The 18,536-nt window shown below is 40.1% G+C and overlaps 3 protein-coding genes across 6 annotated transcripts; 1 reads left to right on the top strand and 2 right to left on the bottom strand.

Moving 5' to 3' along the window:
• The first annotated feature begins 796 nt into the window (after positions 1-796).
• On the top strand, positions 797-3,965 carry LOC116256059 (uncharacterized). 3 transcript variants are annotated; one of them, XM_050078289.1, is made up of 3 exons: positions 797-1,691; positions 2,143-2,315; positions 3,678-3,965. In XM_050078289.1, exons 1-3 carry the CDS (start codon positions 876-878, stop codon positions 3,679-3,681), a joined length of 993 nt encoding a protein of 330 aa, XP_049934246.1. In that variant the 5' UTR covers positions 797-875; the 3' UTR covers positions 3,682-3,965. The 3 variants fall into 3 exon arrangements, with proteins under 3 accessions (XP_049934246.1, XP_049934247.1, XP_031488071.1); XM_050078290.1 differs by having other exon boundaries at positions 3,672-3,965; XM_031632211.2 differs by lacking the exon at positions 3,678-3,965 and adding an exon at positions 2,429-2,928 and having other exon boundaries at positions 798-1,691.
• Positions 3,966-4,698: 733 nt separating this feature from the next.
• Positions 4,699-10,547, bottom strand: LOC116256058 (protein WVD2-like 5). Of its 2 annotated transcripts, XM_031632210.2 has the most exons (11): positions 10,445-10,515; positions 10,281-10,325; positions 9,444-9,719; positions 9,062-9,116; positions 8,777-8,955; positions 8,544-8,605; positions 8,338-8,412; positions 7,902-8,001; positions 7,258-7,329; positions 7,052-7,162; positions 4,699-5,471 (listed from the first exon to the last, which is right to left on the bottom strand). In XM_031632210.2, exons 3-11 carry the CDS (start codon positions 9,672-9,674, stop codon positions 4,980-4,982), a joined length of 1,377 nt encoding a protein of 458 aa, XP_031488070.1. In that variant the 5' UTR covers positions 9,675-9,719; positions 10,281-10,325; positions 10,445-10,515; the 3' UTR covers positions 4,699-4,979. The 2 variants fall into 2 exon arrangements, with proteins under 2 accessions (XP_031488070.1, XP_049934245.1); XM_050078288.1 differs by having other exon boundaries at positions 10,281-10,547.
• A 2,348-nt stretch (positions 10,548-12,895) lies between these two features.
• LOC116255429 (putative L-ascorbate peroxidase 6) lies at positions 12,896-18,072 on the bottom strand. The gene is made up of 10 exons (XM_031631249.2): positions 17,880-18,072; positions 17,653-17,770; positions 17,176-17,303; positions 16,726-16,796; positions 15,972-16,014; positions 15,775-15,871; positions 15,605-15,688; positions 13,610-13,731; positions 13,402-13,468; positions 12,896-13,331 (listed from the first exon to the last, which is right to left on the bottom strand). Exons 1-10 carry the CDS (start codon positions 18,052-18,054, stop codon positions 13,229-13,231), a joined length of 1,008 nt encoding a protein of 335 aa, XP_031487109.1. The 5' UTR covers positions 18,055-18,072; the 3' UTR covers positions 12,896-13,228.
• Between the last annotated feature and the right edge of the window lie 464 nt (positions 18,073-18,536).

The raw sequence follows: 18,536 nt of genomic DNA, 5'->3' as shown, positions 1-18,536 counted from the left end.
ATCATCATATATGGATTCTTCATGATTCATTAACTAATGATCCGTGTTTAATTATATCACCGGATTTTTACCAAGATAGTCGTAAATGACGGTTCTTGAAAGGCGGTAAAAATCATAATCATAACAATAGTTTCCAACGAGTTACCTTTTTTTTTTCTCTAGTCTAATGCATTTTTAGTACATTTGTCAAACAAGGACCCACTACCATTATAGATTTACGGCATCACCTCACAACTCTAGCTAACACATTTATCAGTTTCTAAAAAAAAAAATCATTGGCGGCTTTGCTTTGATGTAAAAGTTTAGGGCCGTGTGAAAACTTGGGTGACACCCTTAAATGGCATTTTAGAAGCAAAATATTTTAAAATAGCGTTTAGGATGTGTTTGGATAATAATCAAACCAGGTTTATAAAAATTTTAGTTTTAACCTAACAATGTTTGTCACAAGGGAGTGATCATAAAATGTCGTTTTGTTCTTGTGACCTAAATACATAAACCAAGTTTCAAAATGCGCTAAAATTCTAGGTTTCTATAAAGTTTGGTTTTCACAAAACTATATTCTTTAAGAATGTCATCCAAATGCAACCCATATAGGGGATGAAAGCATAATAACGTTTGAACTTAAGCCTTTTCAAGAGGCGTTTATGTAGAGAAGACCAGAAAATTAAGGTAACTTTTCGAATTATGGTCAACAGGATGGGACCTAAGTGAAACGTTTTCTCCGAAGAAAATGAAGCGATGAACAACAAAATTGTTAAGATGCAAGATTCTGCCCGGACGTCTGCATTATAAGTAGCGGGGCGTCCCTCTTCTTCTGAGAAGCAGGCGTGCCGTGGCTTCTCCCTCTTTCTCTTCCTCTTCCTCTGAGGAAGAAGATGCTGCTTCGAAGCTCTTCGAGTCCGATTCTCCACTCGTGGGTGGTGGCGCTCTCCAGGGATCCTCTTCCTTCCGACGCCGCCACCGACGCCGTCCGCCCGCTCCGCCAATCCAGGTCCGTGACGCAGCTCTCCTCCTTGCTCCACCTGTCCACCTCCTCGTCCCCCTCCCCTTCCGACGCCGCCACCGACGCCGTCCGCCCGCTCCGCCAATCCAGGTCCGTGACGCAGCTCTCCTCCTTGCTCCACCTGTCCACCTCCTCGTCCCCCTCCCCTTCCTCCGCCGCTCCGTCCGCGACCCACCACCATTCCAGCTCCGACACCGTCTTTCTCCAGCGCGACGGTTTCCGCCCAAGAATCCCCAGAAAAGTGTCGAACATCTCTTTGAGCAATGACGAGGAGGCAGGGGAGGACGATGGGCACGGTACAGCGTCGCATTCCGTGAACCGGTTCTTCACGTGCTCCGGCCTGGACGAGACCCAAGAACCGGAGGCTGTCCTTTCGCAGGGAAAGCTCGACGAGCCCTGGAACGGTTACTGCTCGTTGGAAGCGGACGGAATAGAGGGCAGAGAAGACTGTAGAGAGGATCAACTTAAGAAGCGTGGTGACGACGGTGGTGCCATCGACTTGAATTGTTCAGGTGGAGGACTCGGAAAGAATGACGGCCCGAGGGGATTCTGTGACGGAGGCAGCAGAGAACGCGAGGAGAGTTCCGATTCGGATTCGGGTGCTACGGACGCCAAGTATAGGAAGATGATCGACGCCGATCCCTCCAACTCTCTCCTGTTGAGAAACTACGCTAAGTTCCTCCACGAGGTAGAATCGTTCCTACTTCCTTTCTTATTCTGATCTTTTCTTTTCTGAACACATGGAGCGAGAGTGCAAGTCAAATATTCGTGAGTTTACTCAAGGGTACTTTGATTAACGAGTTTGCTTTACTCTTTTCTTATCAAGACATAAAGACGGTCATGTAGGACTTGCTTAAATATTGTGTTTTGATAAAAGAAAGTAGTGAAATTACTCGGTTTGAATTCTCTAACTAAACTTAGCACTTGTCTCTATTATACAAAGAAAAACCACGTTTTAAGGCGAGAAACATAATTATGCTACCTTTTGGTTCGTCGTCTATATTTTATTGCTTTTACATTTCAAAACAGCGAATGCTGTATCATTCAGAAAAGAGTAGAAATGAAGATTAAACTCATTTACTGCATCCCTGTTACACTAACCTCCTTGAATTCTTCTTGCATGTGATGTGCTGTAAAAGGTTGAAGGTGACCTGGATAGAGCGGAGGAGTACTATGGACGCGCTATGGTCGCTGATCCCTTTGACGGCGACGTCTTATCTCACTATGCAACGCTGCTCTGGAAGGAGCGCCGGGACTATGCACTCGCCGATACTTACTTCTCTCGAGCTATAGAAGCATCGCCGGGTAATTGGTAATATCTTTTCCTCAACTCTTAACATGTAGATATCAGTTTGACTTTCTTGTCTACTTGGGAGTAATAGTACTGTCCATGGCTTCGTTTGTGATACTTTCTGAAAAATGTAGCTACGTGGTTGGGTCTTATGCGAGTTTCTTGTGGGAGCTTGGTGATGCCGAAGAAGGAGGAAGAATTCCGGAAAAAGAGAGAAGCAGCAGTTTGGCTCACAGTGATTCAGCTCGTCTCGAGGGAGCGGCGTCCATGCCTTTAGTTGCTTCCGGTTGATTAGTTGTTTGGCTGTGCTTATATTTCTGGCCACTTTGCTTTGTGGATATCAAGAATTTTTTCCATATTTCGTGGTTCTCTATGGAAACTGCAGCCTGTTTTGGTCCTTGACCTGGTTTGTCTGGTGCGCCCTGTAGATTACTTCTAAGTTTCCTTGTACAAGCAGTTTCTTCCTTATTTTCTTCCATGGTGGAATTCGTTTCACATGGAAAGTATAAACTCTTAGCAACAAGGGCCGTCTCTCTTGAACCTTCTTTTGTTTCTTTTGGGGGTTGGATTCTTCGCCTTGTGAAACCCAATCTTCTATTAGTTTAGAGCACTAATAACAAGATCCTTCGTTCAATCTCTCTCTCTCTCTCTCTCTCTCTCTCTCTCGGTCCTAAAAGCAGCAAATGATCTATCATGGTGCTTGAAATGTCTTGTTGCCTATATGCGATCAACAATTATGCCTGTTCCTTTGCTTTAATTATTGAGACTCTTGATTCGACCTTGGTGCCGTTCTTAGCCCTCTTGAATGAGATGTCATGTCAGACGTCGCCTACCACAGAATTTAATTTGCTTTATTGCAAAAAATCAGTCAGTCTGAAAATATGATGCCTCAGATTCGGACTACCATCTTTATTTATCCTGTCTTATTTTTTGTTTTTGTTTCTTCCTTTGATCTTCACAGAATACCTCAACCTTTATTGCATTGATTTTAACATGAGTAATTTTATTTAACCTGGTTACTTTCTCGTCAATCTTCACTAAATAACAGTCATTCGTTATCACGGAATTAACAAACAGACGTGTTTTCCAACAAACTTGATTACTAGTAAGAACGGCTCACAGATGAAAGTACTAAACCAATTTAGCTTCATCAAAGGGAAACAACGTGAGAAGAAGGGGAAGAAACGAACAAAAGATTCCATGATAGTGTCAGATGTAAGCATCGAGCATCACCATCTCCGAACTACTACGGGTAAAAAAAAAAGGGGATTCAAATGAAACGTTACATGGTTCGTGGCTTCTACTTTGTGTACTTTTAACATTGTTCTGGCTGAACTATTTTGTCATGTGAGCAGAGCATAATTGACGTCAGTTCAGATGCAGGTGAGGGCTCAATTCTCAGGCCAAGTTGCCGGGACTCTGGAATATACCTATGCCAGTGTCACGGATACTGTTGACTGACAAGATTCCTTGGTTAATGGCTGTCTCCACTGCATCAGCGCTTGGAAGTCTCCTTTTTTGCCTTCAAAACAAGTATCCCAAAGGGAAATTCGTGGAATCTAGACCCTCAGAAGCCCGTCTAGATGGTCCTGGCCTGAATAGATGTTCATCTTCTGTTGTGTTCATGCTTCAAAAGATAGAAGAAAATGGTTTTCAGAGGCTCCGACATGAGACGAGATCTAGAATTTCACCCAGTATCATGTAGTCTTTCCCCTTTGTATGCTGGATGGGCTTTCTTGGTGGTACTTCTGGGTGAGTGAGAAGGAACCACACCACCCAGAAGAGGGCCGAAACCCATCGGCAATCCAAACACTTGCTCCATGCTCCAGTCTCCTTGGTACTGTTATCTTGTCACTTATCAGAGTTTAGGTAATTTTACTTCTCCTGTCATTCTCATTCCATTAAATGCTTTTGATCTTTTCAACTTTGAACATGAGCCTTAAGTCCCACCTAGAAATCTCTTTTTCTTCCCCTTGCTTTCGGGGTCGAGGTCTGGGTTGGTACTGTGTTTCACCCCATTGACCCAAAATGCCCTTAAGGCACATGGTGACACTTCTCAATTGGAAGAGTGAATTTTCTCTTCCAGTGCCTGTCTAGGTGGGTTTTTCTTAAAAAATTCTAACCACGTACTTGCGATCTTTACAGTTCAAAACCTACAAATTTGCTCTCGAGTGGATTAGCTCATTGAATGTACAAGTAAGACTTTACCATAATTGAAAATTTGGTAGTTTAAGATCTTTTATTTCATAATTATCAAACTGCGTCTAGACATTCAACAATTAGCACTTAAGAGTGGATTTATTGGCTCTGAAACATGAAGAACACACACACTCATGCAATTAAATGAGAGAGAGAGAGAGATAAAGAGAGTACCGGAAGGAGTCAATGAGTCAACAGCAGAAGATGGAAGTAAAGAAAGTCATATTAAACAATAATATGACAACACTCCAGCAAATTGATCGGGGACTCTGAAAAAAAAGAAAGAGGGACGACAGCTCATGGGAACACCTGAACAACTAGACACGAAGATTATGAACATAATAACAAACACCTTACCCGCGGCAGCAGTCCCACAGAGACTTGAACATGGTGTGGCACTTCCTTTTCCCTTACATTTCTTGGAGGAAAAAGAAAAAACGAAAAAAAAAAGCCTATCTGCAGACTTTGTTGGACGATCTAAAGCCATCAACACTTCTCCGTCCCTATCTCACTTATGTTGACCTTTTCAATCTCACTTGTATCTGCAATGTTGATCTCAACCGTATCTGAATTTTTAACCTCACCGATATATGCATCGTAGCTGGTCTCCAGATCTGGTTCTGAATTTTCTCCTGCTTGTTCCAACTCAGGTTTCTTCTGGACAGTAAACTCAGTCACCTCAGCTTCTGGGTTTGAAGGGCAATGGGCTAGATTGTCACCAGACTTGAGATCTTTTGCTGCTGGATTGCCGTCTGATTTGACATCTTTTGTCTTCTGGGAGGGAAGTTTCGGGAGAGATTTTCGCTGTGGCCTCTTTGGTTCTTTTCCAGCTCGAGGACTCTCATTGGCCGTCTTGCTCTCGTCCAGACTCAAGCGCCCCAGCCTGCGTGAATGACCAGTGTCTCCCTCACCATCACCTGCCGCATCAGAGGTTTTATGCCTTCCTAACTTTGGTGATCTTGCTCGCGTTGGAGGTATCTGCATCATAAAAAATAGCCTTAGGCACTAGCACCAGAAAAAAACGATCAAAAAAGAAAAACAACCTAAAAAGTGTAGATTACTATATATGCAGCCTTTTGCTCCTACAAGCTGACATCGGCAAAATTCAGGGCACTACAAAAACAGCCAGTCTGGGGATGACAGAAGCCATCATACAGTTGACAATAGCCTTTAAATAATCTTTGATGTACTTTCTACACCGAGAATATCGCTTGTGCAAAACCACCACCAGGAAACATTTCAAAACAGTACTCATACCACATTCACATTCTCAATGTAATCAGGCAGATGTCAATTCACCACATTTCATGTTGGTGCATTTTGTCATGGAGGTGCATCTTTGAGCCACCAACATATTCCACCTCAACTTTATCGAACGTTTAAAACTAGAAAGTTCAATTTATAATGAAGTTGTGCACACAATCTGCTGTCATAATCTGTAAACTTGATTGTCGATGCAAAGTGTGAACATGGTGGACAAGCATGGCGTCATCAGAGCATGAAATATGGAACAACTGAAAACCAAAAAAAAACCTGAAATAACTTTTGAGTGTTTGAAGCTATCAATCACTATGTATAGGGGAGAGCCAAGGGTGGCCGGCAGGGACCATGGGCCTCCCTAAGTTTTTGAAAAATCAAAATGCTACTACCATTCAATCAGTTGATTCCCCTTACATGCCTGACACCTGATGACTCGCTTCGTATAAAACGCTGCTTTGTAGGAAGACATCTTTGGAGAAGCACAAAAGGCAGCTTCATGGGCATGTTAAACTAGCAGCACCTCAGCTAGTGAGGCAGGTCCCGGTAAAAGGCAATCTCGAATTTACAATGTCATAGCAATAACAACTACTTTTGATACCAGATGCTATAAGTCCACCTGGCTATGCATAGCGGAAACAGATTTATAACACAAGAGCATGAGTGCATTTTTAGGAAATATATACCACTCAGAATACAATTTTGTAAATGTTTAGAGTAATAGGCAATCAAGATAATAACAAATGGGAAGATGCTTTAAATTGCTGATGGCTTCACCATTTCTTCTCAAAATTGCTTCCAACTCCAAGCAATATTATGCGTAAACACAAAGCTAGTAAAATTTAAAAAAAAAAAATCATTTTGTCCACACTGGCCTTTCTCTATGAAACAACTTACATTTGCATTTGAATTATGACTTCTTTATCCAGCAAATAAAAATTATTAGATATTAATACAACAACCTAGCTTTTATATGCTGCTAGGGAAAGGGAAAACCCACCATTTCAGTAATAGGCTTATATGCAAAGAACTGCATAATATTTAGCAGCAATCTTCTCAATCAAAAGAAATCATTATACATTGAGCATTGCTACTAAAACAGAAAAACAACCTGCTTCACTGGCACATTAGAACAAATTTTCAGGCTTTTAACTATACTTTGGCAGTATAGAAATCCCTTATTGTTTTTCCATGAACATCTGCTTCCGAAAAAAAAATTTAAGCTTAAACCAGTGTTTTTTTAAGTGGTCCAGCAAAACATACTTTAAGTACAAAAACAAAGCTCAGATTTTGAAATTGACCTTCTTCAATTCAATTTTTGGGGGAGGTGGTTCCTGATAGAAACTTGGCATGGGGGTGGCCTTGAATGTCATGCTCTTCCTGAGCAGCTTAATCTCTTGTTCCTGATTCTCCTGCACATATGGTAAAGCATATAAATGCCAAAAAGAAAAATGCATATAAGTTGTTTGGGACATTGAAACATTCTTTCAGCTAATCAAAATATGACCTTGCATTTGGCTTGCAATGAACTCTTTTCTGCCTCCTTCGCATTGTTCTTTTCTTCAAGTTTTGAGAAGAACTAGAAAATAAGCAACAAAGCCAGAAAAGATTAGTATACTTCTTTGTGCATCTGCAGAATGTAGGAGGAGAGTGTGAAACAGTATGCCTGCCATATATCACCATTTTTTTCATTTGTAGATGCATGACTGCACAGATACAAATACTACAAGAGAATTGTAGGTGTGGATGCTGTGCTCAGCCATTTTAACAACTTTTTCCCATAAATTTGACTTAAAAATCCTGTAGGTATGCCCAACATGGTTTGACCTAGTGGAACCATGGAAAATAGCCTTTTGAGTTTTGATTGTCATTTCTCAGGGTTCTTTAACTTCTGAACATTGTTGACCAATGATTTGTTAAATCCACAAAAGATCCACATTTATCTGCCAAGAGAACATGATGCATAGGTGGTTAACAAATAGATCAAACTGGAGAGACATCTCTGCATCTGATTAATGTTGCCCATAAGCTGGATATTGGGTATGAAAATTTGAACATTAAAAAGAAATGAGCTGTTGGATCCAAGTTGATTCAAAAAGACTATAGGGTGCCTCTGCATGTGTGTGTTTGTCTATAAGCATGGTCACTTACTTCCCTTCTTTTCTCAGCTCTCTCATTACACCTAAAGTTGAAGCTGTATGCAGGAGTAGTGCCAATTCTCAGTGCCTTGGACCCTCCAATTGTAGGGCTCCTACAAGTACTTAAGGAATCCAGTTCTACAGATTCTCCAATTGAACAAGAAATTAATACAGACAGACATCTACAATATAAAACTTTTGACCTTTTGTGACATATAGTTCAGTTAAGAACTTAAAATTGGGCAACCATCCGTATCGACTTATTATAATATTTATTTACTTAAAATTATTCCATAATTTGCAAAATTTACCAATTGTTATATACTTTTCATAATTTCAACCAGATAAAACATGGAAAGGCTAGTAGCACATAACCATGCCTTAACTAATCTGCAGGTCAATTCGCTAATAAACATAAGGAATTAAAGAACTTAGCATCAAAAGGATACGATGAAGAAGAATGTGCATCTTCTTCAACTTTTGAGGGCAATCCTTGTTTCAAAGGCTTCAAGTTATTCTGTTCCCTGCAGCAACGGAAATGCAACTCAGCATGATTAGCTAGAGATCCAGAGTTTATAGTTGCAAATTTTGTCAGCATAAAACTACACAGAAGCACTTAAATCAGCAATCTCATAATCAAAAGGAAACACTTTACTTGATGCCTTCAGATCCCAAGCTTTTGTTGGCAGATGATGTTGAGCTAGGTTTCCCATGTTTCTGTGAGACACATGCAAAATGACCAAAATGTGAAAGAACATTTTAACCTTCAGACAACTGCAACAAACTCTGATATCTCAGTGTTCTCTTTAGAGAAGATGATGAAACAGCAACAAGAGAAATATAAGAAATCGAATGCAGAGAGAAAACATATATCAATAACAAGTGGACCTGAAATTTGCTGGCCACAAGTGAAGGCTTTGGTCTCGTATGAACTTCTTCAGTAGCTTCATTACCTTCAGTAGACTGCATGCCATTGCAAGATCCTGAATTGCTTACTGCAGAAGATTGGAGAGGAGCACGCTTTGAATTTGTAGCTGAAGAGTATGAACCGTTTGTAGCATGACCACCTGCAAACGATACATGTTTAGTGTCCTTGCCCTTTGTAACCTTAACCAAGTTTTCCCTGTCATGAGCTATTGGGGTTTTCAGTAACAAGTAATGCGGTGCTCTTACTTTTACTTTGCAACTTTCGACCTTTAGGTTGGTCAGATTGCTTAGCTCCAGTCTCCTACATTATTATGCACATCGTACAAAAGAGTTAGTTTCATTGATTATCATTGTGGCAATTTGAATTTTTGAACTTAACCGCTAGAAATGGGAGGGAAAAGGAAATTCGATCCAGTAGTTTTCATCTTCGAAATTCTCGAGAGACGAAGAAAAGAGTTCATGTGGCATTAAATATAGAGGAGAATCAAGGGGAAGAAACAGTGGCATTGTGCAGAAAAGTGGAGGAAACCTTACTACCAGTAGTCCCGGAAGAAAATCGTGAAGGAACATTTAATAAGTTGAAAGGTTTAACCAGTCCACATGACGATATCATATAACAAAGAAATACCTTACTAGGACTCATCTTTTTGGTCTCAGAAGTCCCGGCATTTCCTTCCGTTTCAACATCGGAGGAGTTAAACATGGCTTCCGAGTTCCCGTTCTGTTGCGTCGTATCCGAATATCCTTTCCCTTCTTCGGATTCCGCAGCCTTTCCATTGCTCAAGGGAATAACTTCATCAACGCGACGAGCACGATTTTCCTTTGTCTCGGACTCTGATATGGCAATGTCGGCCTCCATCGAGAGTCTAGCCTTCTATCCGCAGCCCGAATACTAAACTCCTCTCTGCATCAACCAAATCAAACAGACAAAAGAAGCATGACCACCTTTCCGCATTAAGCAACAAGGAATTCAAGACCAGATCAGTCGAATAACCAAAAAGGAAGAGACGAAACGGAAGAAAGAAAGCAAAGGAAACCGCATCCCAAGAGGACGTTTGCGCATTGCCCTTCGATGACGAAAAGCGAAACGAAAACCATAAATGCGCAGGACAGTCGGACCAGTGGCTGCAACAGCAATGCAATCAACCCGAGAAAGAACTGCCCAGAAGCAAAAACAAGCACCCCAGATCTCATGCATCTGAAGTACCACTGAATTCATAAATGTAGCGAAGCCCAAAACGGGAACCGTCAATCAAATACTTGCCAAGCTCTTAATCTATCAACGGGAAGTCACTAAACGGATTTCAAACGAGCCAAGCTTACAACTCGAACTAAAAGCCAAACACATTCAGAAATGCAGCCCCGCGGTATAAACTAAAGGCAACAACGGACTTCGGAACCAAAAACTCGCAGAAAAGAAAATGCGTGAACAGAATGGATGGAAGAAGGTCACATTGTGCTTCACCTCGATCGAGGATTCGTTCAGATGCCCTCCGAACAGAGTCCGCCACTATAAGAAGAGTAAGAAAACCGACGAGAACCGATCAATGACAGGATGAAACGAGAAATGAGCAATGGCTTCAAACCGATGAATGCTCAAACAAGAAACAAATAATGTTTAAGAAGCACCGTGGGAAGCGAGATCTCCACAGAGAGAACGAGGGAGGGAGAGAGAGAAAGGACGACGAAGGGGATCCAAGTTTTCTTTTGGGGCTTCTGTAGCACTTCTATCTTTTTTTCTTCTTCCTTTTTTTCGTTTTCTCGACGGAACGGGGCAGGGGAATGCCCGTTACGCTGTGAAGGTGAGTTGAGGGGCAGTTTGGTCATAAACGGTTCCCCCGCCCGCTAAAAAACAACGGCGCCTATTTTTCAGGGAATTAACGCGCTCATTTTCCCGTCGCTTTAATGACGTCAATGCCGTCGTCAATTACCTCGACACCAAACTAGTCCCTTTCAACAGTGAGCTTAAACTTTTTTTAGTCCAGTTTTTCGTTTATATATTAAAAGCCAAAACAATAATAATTATAAGAATAATTTACAAGATATAAAAATATATTAAACGATTTGTGTAGACTTCTCAAAGATTTATTATTAATAATGTAAACGGTTTGTATATAGTTTTAAATTTCAAATAATGTTAAATTGAAGAAAAATCAGAGAAAGTAACGTGCGACTATAAAACGACCGAGTTCTCTAAACTCAGATGGGTCCATTATTTGGACTCGGTCGGACCATTTCGCGAGATCATTTGCCGGTCGAACCAATGTGAGAGAGGCAGAGAGAGAGGGAGGAGAACGAGCCGAGACATTCGGTGGGGAAGAGAGGCGTGGGGGAGAGGGGGCAGCGGCAACCGCCGGAATCGTGGCGACGAAGCCGGCGAGCGGAGACGTTTGGTGGGTCCGGTGACGACGAACCGCTGCCTTGCGAGACTCCGACCCGACTTCTTCGGTCGCCTGAAAATATAAAGCTTTGAAAATGTACTTAGATTTCCTCTTGTTTTATGGCATCAAACATTCCCTAGGAAAATGTTTCGTATGTTTGCTAACACGGGCGTTCTTGGGAATGTGGTAAAACTCCTCGGTAAGGATAAAATTTGAAAGGAAGTAATTTTTGAGGTTGCGTTTGATTTCTCATGAATTTTATGTTTGAGGGGATCCAAGACCAGTGGTAGCTGAAATCTAGAATTTTAACAAACTGTGGATTTCAGCTTGAACCCCTCAACATGGATCTAAACTTCACACTACATTGTAACACGCATGGATTTAAGGTCTGACAGACGAGGTGGAAACTCAAAATCCTTAAACCTGAGATCCTCTATAATCTAATATCACAAACGGATCTCAGATCCATGGTAATCAAATGCAATCAAAAGATACAAAATAACGTGTTTGATTGCTTTTGGATTATTTTAACCTAAGATCTATTCGAGATCTTGGATTCAAGTACAAGTTTTAGGTCTTATCCAAGATTTATTAATATGGTTTGATGAATCGTACATTTTGGTACTCGAGTGAATCCCAAGCACTTTCAAAAACCTCGTGGTTTCCTAAGCTATATGTGGTTGTCCTTATGTGCAAATTAGCCTTTTGATTTCGAAACAAGCCAAGCTAAATCACCCCTTTTGGAAAAATGAAATGCAATGTTTTGGTTGTTCTTTTTTCTCGTTTAGATGTTCACCAGTAGAACAGAGTCGCAGCGACCATGGCTTGCTCATCATCTCTCTCGTACTTACAAGCCATTGAATCCATCAACAGCCGATCCCTTGTCCTCTCCGGAGATGTCAGTTCAACTTTGAAGCACAGTCTAGGGATTATACTAATTACATTAGCAAACAAGTAGGGTCCCATGGTTGGACGACGTACATATAGTAAGGAGAAATGCGCGCCCTGATCTTTTCTCGTGAGATCAGATGTCGATTAGATTCTATGAGACAACAAAGCTAAGTTTAACTACAAAATTTGATTGATGCACTAGATTTTCATGATTTTTTAACGTATTCTTCAGTAATTTCATATCAAACCGTACATTTGAGGTTATGAGAACTATATATATATATATATATATATATATATATATATATATATATATGGTACTTGTAACGATATTTGGTAGAAATTTTAACAATGGGTTTTAAATGTTTAATAAACTGCCGCTTATGTTAATTTTCATATATTGGGCGACCCTAGCTGAGATCATCCTCTCTCTCTCTCTCTCTCTCTCTCTCTATATATATATATATATATATATATATATATATATATATATATATATATATACACACACACACACACGTGCAGTTAAAGACTTCGATTTAATTAAATCAACGAACAGATATATTCTTACAAGACAACCGGATCTTCAGGTGAAGTTCCCTTTCCCTCGAATTTCACGACACGTGGATGCTCTCAAGTTCAGGTCACCATTGTTTTTGCAAAATCGAAGACTCAAAACTCGCAGTACAACTCATTCAAAAACAGGGTATTGCACTGAAACGTCGGGGAAAAAAAGGTGCAGTGCATAAGAGCTGCAGAAACTTCTACCCTGAATGTGGAACGGAAGCAGACACGAGGAATATAAAAATAGAGAGAGAAGATCATGTGACATCTTACACCACCACAAAACGACGTTCCTTTGCAGAAAATACAGGGTTCAATTTGGAAAGCAGAAAAACGGTGTTGTAGCTTAACCAGATCAACTGTTAGGGAAGAAAGACAGTCGAACGAAGATTTTGAAATGCATCAGGAGAAGATTTGGGCAAAAAGCTATATACCACAGACCATCATTTGTCAAGATTATGAAGAAGCTACAAAGAATTACACTAGAGAACGACCAGGTGCACCTGGTTATTACCATTGATGATGCAGCTTCATGGTGACCCTATTTGGCAAACTGTGACAATGTGTGGCAGCCTATCTATGATATTTGCCAACGTGCTCCACTGTTCACAAGCTTAACGTAAGAATCCTTGAAATCTTCAAAGAACTTTTGTTCATTACTTGCATACATTGTGATCCACCTGCAGGGATAACAAGATTTCAATACAGAAACTCAAGTTCAGCATCAATAGTTTAAGCAGAAAATGAAACCTTAAGCATTCGTCATCTTCAACTAGTTCATGATCTGATGGAAGCCCAATCATACTTGCCATGCCCCCTAGATGCAAAATGAAGGTAGCAAAACGAGTAAATACGTGAAAAACTAATCTCCTTGCTGACTAGATGAATCATAGTTGTGTTAGTGCAGCAGAATCACACAACATGCAGGTATGTTTTACCTGCCTTTTTAACACTTTACCTGAAGACTTCCATGGTTTCTCCAGAAGTATCTTGAAGTAGGAGTTGTCAAAAACATTAGGATTCCCAAAGCCCTTACCACCAAGAGTATGAGCTCCTGACAACACTACTAGATCTTGTGTCCTGTGATCAACAATGAAACCATCATACACATATCTTCGGCCAGGGAAACAGTTGAGAACACCAATTCTTACATCTAATAAGATTTAAAAGAGAAAGAAAAGAAACAAAAAAACACAGTGGAAGTCAATCATAATCATGACGGCAGTTACTACAGGCTAGAGAAAAGCAGCGAAATTAAAGAAATTGACCAGATAAAAAATATTTCCCGTTGATAAGTGGCATGATATGTCAATGGATTAATTTTTTTGCGCATTTGCATATGGCTATGGATGACCGAGTGAGCATCTCTTCATGGAGGAGACAAACATGGATTGTGAACTTAGAGACTGGGTTGTCCATCTTGCAGCCAATTTAAATCAGTTGGGGAAGCAGTCAGGTACAACGGAGGTAGAGAACACACACAGCAAAAATATGAAAGAGTTGTGCATGCAAGGAACATGCTACTCATGTAAAATGATATGGAAACTGAAAAATCAGAGCCCTTTTGTCACAGTCTGCAGGATTTTCAGCATAGGAGCTAATATCATTTTCATCATTTAATATTTCTGCCAAGCTTGTACGCAGAACAATTTTTTTCAACAAATTATGGTGATTGATACCTGCCCTATCAAGCAAAATATGCCAGAGGCGCAAATAACAAACTTATGACAGCTAGTGACTTGTGAGTGAGTTCAAAATATACCTATGCTATCATGCTACTATCCCTCTATTATGTCCAAGTGTGAAAAGATAAGTCAATGCATGTAGGAAGACCTTGCATGACAATAACCATATTGCAAAATTTTCAAGATCAATAAAGCATAGTTACTGAAAATAGAAACAAATAAGAGGTTTTCACAGGTGCTAAAAGATACAAAAACATTTTCACACACTGCAAATTATAACAAAAAGTATGGTAATAATCCCAATACTACAGCTGGTTCCAGCTATTCATGGCGTGTCCTTAGACTAGGTTGAGATGAAAGAGGTGGACATTCATACTCCACAGCATCAAAATGCAGATTATCATTGACAGACTGGCAGCTATTCCCACTCATTTTTTGTTGCTCGTTTCTTCCTTTTCTTGTCAGCTCATGACAGTTCATAGGAGCTTCATTTGCCTGACAGACTCAATACATCTTTCCCAGCACTTTTTCATCTTGGTTCTTAATCATGTTCTTTTCTAAAGGTGAGTTGAAAGAGAAAACAAGGTGAGAGAAAAGAAGATAAACATTAGAAGAGCACTAGTAGAAAACAATTGGCTGACATGAACCTCATCAACGATAAAATGAGAAACCAAACTTTTAAGCTTCCACCCTTGAATCATTGGTGGAGCTACACAGCCCCAGAAAATATATTTAGTTCTACATTATTATTTTGCAATATATATATATATATATATATATATATATATATATATATATATATATATATATCTCCCTAAAAGCATTGACAATTTTGAGTTAGTGCCCCTTCAACCAAAATTTTGATGCCCTGAATCAGCTATTTATAAAACCTTTCCTCACCAAGTGAAGTTCAATTATATCATTGTACCATATCTCACCTGAACAAACAGTATTTCAGGCTTTCAGCATCACTATGATTCTGCATCATACTTCAGGGAGTGTGGATGTAACAAGAACATAGAATACAAACATATATGTGGATGCAACATTAAATTTACATACGAATGACATTTATTTATGCATCTATATATGTGAAGTGTGCTTTTTTTGAACACAAGGCTAACAAGATAAACCATGCACTTGAAATAGTTGAAATATGAGCATATATGATCAAAGAACACCACAGCGCATTTATTAAACAAATCGCAGAGATACCCATAGATTGCATGGAGGAGGATGTGCATTTTATGTGGTTATGGTGAACTCACGAAAATCCTTTCCTCATAAAGCTCTTTTTCAAACCAGAGGCATCCAGAGATTCTTCGGGAAGCCTCCCTTCAGGGTCAGGCACCCTGCACAATGCATAAGAACCATTTAGAATTCATGTATCAAAACAGTAAGTTTTGAAGTTCAGAATTATGAAAATAAATGCCTATACCCTGCATCCACCCTGCCTAGCCGTACAGGAATTTCAGGGCCACCACAAATTGAAACTGCCTCTGCCCCTGCTAAAGAGATCATATCCGCCCAAGAGACTAAAAGATACCAAAAAACCAAGGAATATGTAATAAGAATCAAAATTTCAAGCATATAGAAGCTTAGAGGATGAGCAGATCAAGCTATCCACTGACATACTAGAAAACAATTTGTCCACTTCCACCTTGGCCTTCTGCAATACCTGACAAACGAAATCCATGGAATAGATTATTTTGCTGGTTATATGATGCAGGATAGAGGATCCGACATGGACCCAATTAGTCATCATTCATTTATTTTGTTATTTTTTTCATTTAGACCCTGATCCATTAAGAGATTCAAAATAATTGCCATTCAAGGTCACGTTCTCTTCTTTTGTGATTATTCATTGATTGTGATTAACAGCAGTTTTAAGCTTTTAGACCTAATTTCAGCTTTTTCTTTTGTTCATTGCTTTCTTTTCGTTGTTCCTTTGCTTTTGTTGCATTCTTCCGCAGGGATTAAAGTAACCCTCTAATCATTTTATTATACGACCAAAAACAAAATTGGCACTTGGCAGCAGCGGCAATCTTGTGTGTGTGTCTGCACAAACCTCAACAGTCACCATTCTCACATAGTTGCATTAATGTTGACAATATATATTGCATCACATGAGTTGGTCTCTCTCTCTCTATCATATGTGTGTGTGCACCTCAGCAGTCACCATTCTCACATGGTTGCATTGATGTGGACAATATCTATTGCATCACTTGGGTTGGTTTGAAACCCGTGCATCAAGAGAAAGATATAATAAGCTGTGCTATGATACTCTGTTCTCCTCCAAAAGAAACCATCATAACTTTAACCATGTTTCAGGTTTGTGTGGTCCAAATAAAGAGTCTAAAAGAGAGCTCACGATTAAGGAAATACACACCTTTACGGACTTCTTGAGACCAGCGTTTTCAGGTCTGTCAAGCTCATAAACAATGGATCCGTTCATACCACCTAAAGTCACACAAGCCATCAATTACTACCTTCAAGGGTAAATTGTATAAAGCAAGTGTACTGGTCTAAGCCGAAAATAGAGCCTAAAAAACAATATATACATATCTTAGGAAGTGCTTTACACATCAAAACTTCTCTTCTAAATTTAAATTCGATAGCAGTTTGACATCTACCAAGAGGTCTTAATGTCTTTACATAGAAATGACCAGAAAAAGAAAGAAACCTAAACCATGTTAAAAGAGAAACAGGGCTAAAAAACAAAGCATATGAATTGTCAAAATATAAATTTCTTTCAGGAGTACAGCATGAGAAGCCATGATAGAAAGGAAGATGAGCTGAAAATAAAGCTGATGAATTGATAAATTTCTTTCAAAACTACCCGAATTGTCTTCCACATCAAATGTTCCCGCATCATGAAAAGCCAGGCGAAGAACACCAGCTGCCTTTGCTTTGGACATTACTTTCCTTATTTCACTCCTCACCCTTGAAGAATAGTCCTCTATTAACCTTCCAAAATCCATCATGCAAAGCCAAAAAATTAACCCATTATGAATATGCAAGCATATGAAATAACTAGTGAAAGAAGACTGACAAAGTACAGATAGTGAATACAGAACTGTTTTGCAATTACCAGCCAACAAAGTGAAAGCCAATCATAGAACACACAAGGGTGTAGAGGACACAACCTTGTCCGAGCAAAGAACAATGATGTTTCCCAAAAAATTGAGACGCAGAATCATGCCAACCAATCCCATCACTTATAATTCAGGCCACCCAGATGCATGCAAAATTTTTCTTGAGAACATACAGTAGAAAGGGATCCACTAAAGCAGTCATTTCAGTCAGGAGAACTTACCCTGACGCAAGAGCATCGGATGTTGAAGAGGAGTCGTGTAGAAGAGGAAGCAGAACAGGCAACAGAGTCGTGTAAAGGAACCGTCTTCTTCCCGAAGAAGCGTGGCAATTAAGCGGAGCTGCAGAACCAAGCAAAGAATCGCGCTAAGAACTACATATAGAAGAACACGCGACCATTAATCTTGGTCAAAGAAACGCCAGCTAATCCAGCGCCGATGAGGAGCTTGCCTGGTCTCATAGAGGAGTACTTGAGGAGGAAGCTCGTCCCTCCGGTGCCAGTATCACCATCGCCGCCAGAAGAGGAAGGAACCGGTGACTGTGAAGGCGACAATAGAAGGGGTGGTGCTGACGAGCTGTGAAGCGACAGGAAGGAGAGTTGAGCGAACATCGTCCCCGCCCTCATCTGGACACCCACTCGACTCGGTGCTCGCCTTTAGTCAAGCAACCAATGACACGAACCGTCTCATTTTTCACAGTCCAAACTCGGTGAACGGTTCCCCAGCGTGCAACGGACTTACAAATACAATGAAATCCAGTAACGACTCCCCTTTGAATCTTAAGTCAAGTTGTACCGGTCAAATTGGATCATATAATATACAATTTTATCATTGATAATTTGATTTGCTTTGAGTAGAATTTTCTATCAATGTTCAAAAAAAATTAAATTTGTGACATTGATTCGTTAGGTATAAGATATCTTTATGCCTATTTTTCAGAAGTTCTATACAAGCCAAACTCATATTTTAAAAAATTAATGGGTAAATTTTAATTTTGTTAAATGTGAAGAGGGGGGCCGTGGCCCCTACCGGCCTCTGTGCTCTTACCTGCATCCACATGATGGAATTTGGCTAAAGCTATCAAACGTGAACCAAAATTGTGGTTTTG

Source organism: Nymphaea colorata, chromosome 6 (assembly GCF_008831285.2).
Source record: "Nymphaea colorata isolate Beijing-Zhang1983 chromosome 6, ASM883128v2, whole genome shotgun sequence".
Lineage (NCBI taxonomy): Eukaryota > Viridiplantae > Streptophyta > Magnoliopsida > Nymphaeales > Nymphaeaceae > Nymphaea > Nymphaea colorata.
This window is presented reverse-complemented; position numbering and strand designations above follow the sequence as displayed.